Source organism: Xenopus laevis, chromosome 1L (genome assembly GCF_017654675.1).
Source record: "Xenopus laevis strain J_2021 chromosome 1L, Xenopus_laevis_v10.1, whole genome shotgun sequence".
NCBI classification, from domain to species: Eukaryota; Metazoa; Chordata; class Amphibia; order Anura; family Pipidae; genus Xenopus; species Xenopus laevis.
The window spans coordinates 152,834,402-152,844,413 of NC_054371.1; the positions used below are offsets into that span (position 1 = coordinate 152,834,402).

At 35.8% G+C, this 10,012-nt stretch overlaps 3 gene segments (V, D, J or C); all 3 read right to left on the minus strand.

Annotated features, from left to right (window-relative positions):
• Positions 1 to 2,021: 2,021 nt before the first annotated feature.
• On the minus strand, positions 2,022 to 2,557 carry LOC108705829. The segment is given in 2 exon segments: positions 2,022 to 2,371; positions 2,459 to 2,557. Coding segments are annotated over 2 exon segments (390 nt in total).
• Positions 2,558 to 4,797: 2,240 nt separating this feature from the next.
• Positions 4,798 to 5,310, minus strand: LOC108696962. The segment is given in 2 exon segments: positions 4,798 to 5,147; positions 5,235 to 5,310. Coding segments are annotated over 2 exon segments (390 nt in total).
• Positions 5,311 to 7,322: 2,012 nt separating this feature from the next.
• LOC121394421 lies at positions 7,323 to 7,873 on the minus strand. The segment is given in 2 exon segments: positions 7,323 to 7,687; positions 7,775 to 7,873. Coding segments are annotated over 2 exon segments (390 nt in total).
• Between the last annotated feature and the right edge of the window lie 2,139 nt (positions 7,874 to 10,012).

Below are 10,012 nucleotides of genomic sequence, written 5' to 3' on the forward strand. Positions count from 1 at the left end.
GATTCCTCTGCTTTATCTGGGAGCTGCAGGTTTTAAGGAACTCAACAGAACATTTAAACATTATTTGCATAATGCTGCCAGTGACTATATAACAGGCATGAGTTATAGATCTTCTTCTGAACATTATCTGGACCTGCAGTTATAAGTGGTTTTCATATAATTTGGGTCACCATACCTTAATTCTACTGAAAATCATGTAAAAATTAAATCTCTAGTAAGATTGTTTTGCCAATAATTTGCATTTATGCATCTTAACTACAATCAAGTACACGGTAATGTTTTATTTTTTCAGAGACAAGGGAAACGATTATCTAGATTTCTGCTTAGCGGGTTTTAGGTAAGAGATCCTATACCTGTATGAATTATGTAAATCATATCATTATTGTACCTTGTTTTAACCAAACTGAGGGTAAGTTATTCCCTATAAAAATACATAATGAATCTCTTTATCTCCTAATGAATCAGATACAATTCAGTGTAGAACTGTCCAGACAGGTGTGATGCAGTTATCCAGCTTGAAGTTCTTGCAGTATATGGACAAACAATCCCTGCTTTATTTAAAGGGGAGTGGATTTTTTAGTAGTTTTTTTACACTTGTCCTTTAATATATTAATATAGGTGACTCCAGAGGATCTATAGTCCCATTGTTTTGACGTGATTGTGTTTTTCTTTTAATTCACTTGAATTTTATACAGATATGTCCCTTTTTGTCAAAACAAAGGTCCCTGATGGGGTTGGAAATGATGCAGCACACAGTCTTAGATGTCATATCCCAAGACATCTACTAATATTTCCTAGAAAATCAGTACAGAAATACAAGTCAGAGGGGAAATTTCTTGGATGGCAGATATATATCCCCCATCTTTAGGTTTTGAGCCATCCCTTTAAGAGTAACCCCTTTAAATTACACTACAGGATTAACCAGTGAGCAGCAGGTGAAGTCAGAGAGAGTTGGAATTTTATGTGGTTGTAACTTGCTGTTCACTGGGGAAAGAGATTCTTTGAAAGTCAGACTATTTACTCCATGCAGACTGGACACTGTATTTGTCTGAAGTAAGATATTTTGTATTTTTGTGTTGCTGAATTCAAGCTTATTTTTCTGTTGCCATTTTTTCCTGCCGCTGGAAAAGCTCTTTTGAGTTGCAAAATAAACTGATTGTTTTTCCTTTACTCTGGAATGTCTTCATATATGGTGCAAATCCCGGTGTGATCCCCCCAAACTTCACAATATCTATGGACAAACAATCCCTGTAAAAGTGTTATGTGAAAAACAAAAAAATGGCATCTAAAACCAGTGGAGATGACATAGAAGTCAATGGGACTTGGCATTCATGACAAACATAGTCTCAAATATTCATTTAAATAAAAAATATCAAAATCACAAATAAACATGTTCATGGGTAAAAGTCTCAGTCAAGTTGTGATGCAAATAACAGTGGATTTCCAGAATCAAAATATAGTGAATGTTATAGGAAGAGACTGTTATAAACAGATGTAAGAAGTTAGTCATTTTTCAGACAATTAGGGCCAATGAGGGGGAGAAAGTGGCCCACTCCCAGATAACCAGGTATATCTCCTATATCTGTAATATCTCAAATGTTGGGCTAATCCTTTCTTAGGAATAAATGTGATTTATATAAAGTTCCCATGGCAATCCCATACTACTGGCTTGTGAACCTTGGCATAAAAACCATTTATTTGCCATTTATTCAACACAACTTTTACATAATTTTTATCAGTATTTGTTTTACACAGTTCAATAAATAGGCCCCTTTGTGTACAAAAGTCAATGTTTTAAATGTATTTAATATTTTTATTAGAAATAAAGAGAATTAAATAATATCAAAATGTTTTCTGCATTATGAACTTCTTGTTTTCTTGTCATTCTTAGAATGTTTTTAGCATAAGATTGTTACAGTGAAAACAAATAGGCTTCTTGCATGTTCCGTTTGTTTTGCCTTATATATAGAAGGTTAATGGACTTTTGTTGCCCTCAACTGGAGAATCCTGGAAGGACAGGATTAGTGTTTTTGCTGCACTGCTCTGAGACTATTTGTCACTGTGTCTGTAGCACAGTAATACACGGCAGTGTCTTCAGTTTGTAGATTGTTCATTTGCAGATATAACTTGTTGTTATTATTGTCTCTGGAGATGGTGAATCTTCCTTTAACTGAATCAGCATAGTTTGTGGTACCCCCATTAGGGTGAATTTCACCTAACCACTGTAATCCTTTCCCAGGAGCCTGTCTAACCCAGCCCATCCAGGTGCTACTGAATGTGAAGCCAGAGGCTGTGCAGGACAGTTTGTGAGACCCTCCCGGCTTTATCACCACTGACTCTGACTGGTCAAGTTGTACATCACAGTGACCTCCTGGAAAACATAAGACATTATGGTATTTTTTTAATAAAATGTTATGAGATTATTGGAGTTCTAATACTCCATAAAGAACATTGTTACCTGACAAAAGTGACAATAAAATAACGAGAAACAACTTCATATTGACAGCGTGAGTTATGGGTCTGGCAGTTGGATGCAGCACATCTGATTCCTCTGCAGGTTTTAAGGAACTCAACAGAACATTTGAACATTATTTGCATAATGCTGCCAGTGATTATATAACAGGCATGAGTTATAGATCTTCTTCTGAACATTATCTGGACAAGCAGTCATACGTGGTTTTTACATAATTTAGATCACCATGCCTTAATTCTACTGAAAATCATGTATAATTAAATAACCCTAGTAAGATTATTTTGTTAATAATTGCATTCATGCATCTTAACTACAATCAAGTACACGGTACTATTATTTTTTTTCAGAGACAAGAGAAACGATTATCTAGATTTCTGGTAAATGTTAGTCCAATAAAAAAACATAATGAATCTCTTTATCTCCTAATGATTCAGATACAATTTAGTGTAGAACTGTCCAGACAGGTATGATGCAGTTATCCAGCTTGAATTTCTTGCAGTATATGGACAAACAATCCCTGCTGTATTCATACCTCCCAACCGTTTCCGTTTTTAGAGAGACATTCCCTCTTTTGACAGCTCAACCTGCAGTCCCTCATTTGTACTGGAAAGTCCCGTTTTTCTCTGCACAGGCAGAAAAAGAAACAATGTTTTTAACTTAATTGGCTTTTGGCAGAGAGCACAGAACAGCCACAACAGATGATAAGATGCATTTGTAATAATTCAAATGTATCTAGATAAGTAATCTATATAAGCAAATAAGTAATTATAACAATATAAGATAAAGGGCCCTTGGGAGAAGTTAGACTCACAGCTTAAAGGGCAATTCACCTTAATTAGCAAAACTGTAATAACTGGAAAAAAAACACAGAAATATGTTCAAACTTTTAGAACCTCCAAAGTTTTGTAAAATAAACATGGTAATTAGGGGTTATGGCCACAAAAATGGGCATGATCAAAAAATCGCTATCCCCCACACACGGCAACTTTTTTGTCCCACTTTTTATTTCCAAAATGTTGAGTGGTATTTTTATTTAAAGAGAAGTGGATTTCTTAGTAGTTTTTTTGCACTTCTCCTTTAATATATTAATATAGGTGACTCCAGAGGATCTATAGTCCCATTGTTTAGATATGATTGTGTTTTTCTTTTAATTCACTTGAATTTTATACAGATATGTCCCTTTTTGTCTAAAAATAAACTGATTTTCCTTCACTCTGGAATGTAGTGGTCTTCATATATGGTGCAAATCCCGGTGTGATCCCCCCAAACTTCACAATATCTATGGACAATAAATCCCTGTAAAAATGTTTTATAAAAAACAAAAAAAATGGCATCTAAAACCAGTGGAGATTACATAGAAGTCAATGGGACTTGGCATTCATGACAAACATAGTCTCAAGTATTTATTTAAATTAAAAATATCAAAATCACAAATAAACATGTTCATGGGGAAAAGTCTCAGTCAAGTTGTGAAGCAAAGAACAATGGATTTCCAGAATCAAGAGATACACATACAGGTCCCTTGGGAAAAGTTAGAGTCACACCTTCATTAGCAAAACTGTAATTACTGAAAAAGCACAGAAATATGTTCAAACTTTTATAACCTGCAAAATTTTGTAAAATGAACATGGTAATTAGGGGTGTGGCTGCAGAAATGGGCGTGGTCAAAACATTTTGCAATGCTACGCGCGGCAACTTTTTAGTCCCTCTTTTTACTTCCAAAATGTTGGGAGGTATGATATAGTGAATGCTATAGGAAGGGACTGTTATAACAAATGTGAGCTTTTGTGCCAAAGTGTCAGAAGTTAATAATTTTTCAGGCAATTAGGGCAAATGAGGGGGAGAAAGTGGCCCACTCCCAAATGACCAGGTATATCTCCTATATCTGTAATATCTCAAATGTTGGGCTAATCCTTTCTTAGGAATAAATGGGATTTATATAAAGTTCCCATGGCAATCCCATACTACTGGCTTGTGAACCTTGGCATAAAAAACATTTATTTGCCATTTATTCAACACAACTTTTACATCATTTTTATCAGTATTTGTTTTACACAGTTCAATAAAAAGGCCCATTTGTGTACAAAAGTCATTGTTTTAAATGTCTTTAATATTTTTGTTAGAAATAAAGAGAATTAAATAATATCAAAATGTTTTCTGCATTATGAACATCTTATTTTCTTGTCATTCTTAGAATGTTTTTAGCATAAATTTGTTACAGTGAAAACAAATAGGCTTCTTGCATGTTCCATTTGTTTTGCCCTATATATAGAATTTGAATGGACTTTTGTTGCCCTCATATGGAGAATCATGGAAGGACAGGATTAATGTTTTTGTTGCACTGCTCTGAGACTATTTGTCACTGTGTCTCTAGTACAGTAATACACGGCAGTGTCTTCAGTTTGTAGATTGTTCATTTGCAGATATAACTTGTTGTTATTATTGTCTCTGGAGATGGTGAATCTTCCTTTAACTGAATCAGCATAGTATGTGCTACCCCCATCGCTGCTAATAACAGACACCCACTGTAATCCTTTCCCAGGAGCCTGTCTAACCCAGCTCATCCGGGTGCTACTGAATGTGAAGCCAGAGGCTGTGCAGGACAGTTTGTGAGACCCTCCCGGCTTTATCACCACTGACTCTGACTGGGCAAGTTGTACATCACAGTGACCTCCTGGAAAACATAAGACATTATGGTATTTTTTTAATAAAATCTTATGAGATTATTGGAGTTCTAATACCCCATAAAGAACATGGTTACCTGACAAAAGTGACAATAAAATAACGAGAAACAACTTCATATTGACAGTGTGAGTTATGGGACTGGCAGTTGGATGCAGCACATCTGATTCCTCTGCTTTATCTGGGAGCTGCAGGTTTTAAGGAACTCAACAGAACATTTGAACATTATTTGCATAATGCTACCAGTGACTATATAACAGGCATGAGTTATAGATCTTCCTCTGAACATTATCTGGACCTGCAGTTACAAGTGGTTTTCACATAATTTGGGTCACCATACCTTAATTCTACTGAAAATCATGTAAAATTAAATAAACCTAATAAGATTGTTTTGCCAATAATTTGCATTTATTCATCTTAGATACAATGAAGTACAAGGTAATGTTTTATTTTTTCAGAGACAAGGGAAACCATTATCTAGATTTCTGCTTATCAGGTTTTAGGTAAGAGATCCTATACCTGTATGAATTATGTAAATCATATCATTACTGTACCTTGTTTTAACCAAACTGAGGGTAAGTTATATCCTATAAAAATACATAATAAATCTCTTTATCTCCTAATGAATCAGATACAATTCAGTGTAGAACTGTCCATACAGGTGTGATGCAGTTATCCAGCTTGAAGTTCTTGCAGTATATGGACAAACAATCCCTGCTTTATTTAAAGGGGAGTGGATTTTTTTAGTCGTTTTTTTTACACTTGTCCTTTAATATATTAATATAGGTGACTCCAGAGGATCTATAGTCCCATTGTTTTGACATGATTGTGTTTTTCTTTTAATTCACTTGAATTTCATACAGATATGTCCCTTTTTGTCAAAACAAAGGTCCCTGATGGGGTTGGAAATGATGCAGCACAAAGTCCAGATGTCATATCCCAAGACATCTACTAATATTTCCTAGAAAATCAGTACAGAAATACAAGTCAGAGGGGATATTTCTTGGATGGCAGATATATATCCCCCCATCTTTAGGTTTTGAGCCATCCCTTTAAGAGTCACCCCTTTAAGAGACACCACAGGATTAACCAGTAAGAGGAGTAGGCTGCACATCTAAGGGGTGTTTTAAGGAAGTGAGAGAGAGAGTTGGAATTTTATGTGGTTGTAACTCGCTGTTCACTGGGGAAAGAGATTCTTTGAAAGTCAGACTATTTACTCCATGCAGACTGGACACTGTATTTGTCTGAAGTAAGATATTTTGTATTTTTGTGTTGCTGAATTCAAGCTTATTTTTCAGTTGCCATTTTTTCCTGCCACTGGAAAAGCTCTTTTGAGTTGCAAAATAAACTGATTGTTTTTCCTTCACTCTGGAATGTCTTCATATATCTATGGACCACAAAACCCTGTAAATGTGTTATGTGAAAAACAAAAAAATGGCATCTAAAACCAGTGGAGATGACATAGAAGTCAATGGGACTTGGCATTCATGACAAACATAGTCTCAAATATTAATTTAAATAAAATATATCAAAATCACAAATAAACCTGATCATGGGTAAAAGTCTCAGTCAAGTTGTGATGCAAATAACAGTGAATTTCCAGAATCAAAATATAGTGAATGTTATATGAAGGGACTATTATAAACAGATGTAAGAAGTTAGTCATGTTTCAGGCATTTGGGCCAATGAGGGGGAGAAAGTGTCCCACTCCCAGATAACCAGGTATATTTCCTATATCTGTAATATCTCAAATGTTGGACTAATCCTTTCTTAGGAATAAATGTGATTTATATAAAGTTCACATGGCAATCCCATACTACTGGCTTGTGAACCTTGATATAAAAACCATTTATTTGCCATTTATTCAACACAACTTTTACATCATTTTGATCAGTATTTGTTTTACACAGTTCAATAAATAGGCCCCTTTGTGTACAGAAGTCAATGTTTTAAATGTCTTTAATATTTTTTATTAGAAATAAAGAGAATTAAATAATATCAAAATGTTTTCTGCATTATGAACTTCTTGTTTTCTTGTCATTCTTAGAATGTTTTTAGCATAAGATTGTTACAGTGAAAACAAATAGGCTTCTTGCATGTTCCGTTTGTTTTGCCTTATACAGTATATGGGAAGTGAATGGACTTTTGTTGCCCTCAACTGGAGAATCATGGAAGGACAGCATTAATGTTTTTGCTGCACTGCTCTGAGACTATTTGTCACTGTGTCTCTAGTACAGTAATACACGGCAGTGTCTTCAGATTGTAGATTGTTCATTTGCAGATATAACTTGTTGTTATTATTGTCTCTGGAGATGGTGAATCTTCCTTTAACTGAATCAGCATAGTATGTGCTAACCCCACCATTGCTAATAGCAGACACCCACTGTAATCCTTTCCCAGGAGCCTGTCTAACCCAGCTCATCCCATAGCTACTGAATGTGAAGCCAGAGGCTGTGCAGGACAGTTTGTGAGACCCTCCCGGCTTTATCACCACTGACTCTGACTGGTCAAGTTGTACATCACAGTGACCTCCTGGAAAACATAAGACATAATGGTATTTTTTTAATAAAATGTTACGAGATGATTGGAATTCTAATACTCCATAAAGAAAATTATTACCTGACAAAAGTGACAATAAAATAACGAGAAACAACTTCATATTGACAGTGTGAGTTATGGGACTGGCAGTTGGATGCAGCACATCTGATTCCTCTGCAGGTTTTAAGGAACTCAACAGAACATTTGAACATTATTTGCATAATGCTGCCAGTGACTTTATAACAGGCATGAGTTATAGATCTTCTTCTGAACATTATCTGGCCTGTAGTAGTGTAATGGTTTTATTTAATTAGCTGTGCTCAATCCCATGCTTTTATGAAATAAAAGAAAATATATATGAGGTTTATAGATAAGAGATTATATACACATCCCCAGGCATCACTGCATAAAAAACAGTGTTCTTATCAAGCTGTGTACTGATTTTCAGTGGCCGTATACCTCTGTGTAAAAATCCAGCACAAATTGAAGCAACCTCTATAAAATGTTATAGAAAAATACAGCGTTTATCCATTGTGGTTTTTCTACACAGTCTTTTTGAGAGCCACTTCTGATGTTTAAGTGGTCTAAAATAATGGTATCAAATCTAATATTTGGATGGCATACAATATAACACACACCTTGATAAATTTGCCATTTATTTTACACTACATTTGACATGGCTTAAACTAGATTAAATGCTATAATAAATAGGCCACTTAATGTCCTTTTAATTATCAATATAGGTGACTCCTGAGGATCTAGTATTCTGTCTGTATGAATGATATGGTTACGAGACATGGACAGGCCGTCAGAATATTTTTTGCCAAACCACAGCGAAATCTTGCCACAAGAAAAGTCCCAGGGAAAAACGCAGTTTAAAAAAAAAAAGCACAGGGCAAAAAACGCCCATTGCCATCAATGGGGGAATGTAAATAAAGAGCAAGACAATTCGCAAAAAAATACACATCTCACGTTGTTTCTTAAACTGTTATTGCATTCTGAATTATAATTGCACATTTCGAAATTGTAATTGCGCACTCTTAAGAAGTGCTTGAAGGTGTCACAGGGGCAAATTCACTAAAGTGCGAAGCGCCTAACGCTAGCACAAATTCGCCAGCGTGATGTCATTTCGTTACTTCGCCGATTTACTAACGGGTGCTGGCATAAATACGCTATCGAAGTGGACCTACTCTTGCGCTACTTCGCACCCTTACGCCAGACAAAATTGTGCTATGGTGAAGGGACGTAACTACACTAATTCACTAACTTGCACATTTTACTGAACGTTACCTCTTGCGCCAGACTTGCCTTCGCCACCTCAGACCAGGCGAAGTGCAATAGAGTAGATAGGACTTGCTTCAAAAAAAGTTGAAATCTTTTCCAAGTCCCAAAAAATGCTGGCGTCTTTTCCTTTTTTAAGGGTGATAGACTGAAAAAGATTATACATTTTTACATTTCCTAACATATGGCACCTAAACTATACAGTGGGCACATGTGTAGGGCAATATAACACTTCTATTTTATTTTATGAAGTTTTCCCAGGATTGTGTAGTGTAATGTATTTGGTGCTACATATATGTCCATTGTACTTTAACTTGGCGCCTTATGCAAATTAGGCATTTAACGAATTAACGCTAGCGCAACTTCACTACCGTTCGCCTCCCTGAGCGCAACTTCAGATTTTAGTGAATTAGCGGCTCCCTGGTGAAACTTCGCCTGGCGAAGTGCGGCGAAGTGTGGCGAAGCCTGCGCTACCGCAACTCTGCAGGTTAGTGAATTTGCCCCATAATCTTTTGTAGCAAACATAGCAACTTTTTCAGTAAGAAATTTTATTACATTTAATGCGCAAACTATAAAATTTGCCACCAGCTTTCCGATGCTCCAAGCTACATTTTTTCGCGCAAAGGCATAACTTTTCGCATTGAAAACAGTTTTTGTATTACAGAATTTTATGACATTCCCCAAATGTATTTTGCAATATTCTTTGAAGCCCATTGACTTCAATACGTTTTGCAAATCTACACCGTTTCACAAATTTTTCTGCAATGCAAAATGGGATAGGTTTGTTCATGACTAATGGCCACAATCTCACTGTAACACCACTTTATGAGTGGGCCCCTGGTCTAAGATTAACTGGTGGGCCCCTAGTCAAAGGTTTTTTGGTGGGCCCCTGGTGTCCCAGTCTGACACTGGTTGTATTATTATTAAAATTATTATTAACATATTCCACAGCATTGTAAAGTAAATGTGTTTCTACAAAGAACATACAGAATTACATAAACATCAATCAGTATCCGATACAGTTACCATTGCAGGGCA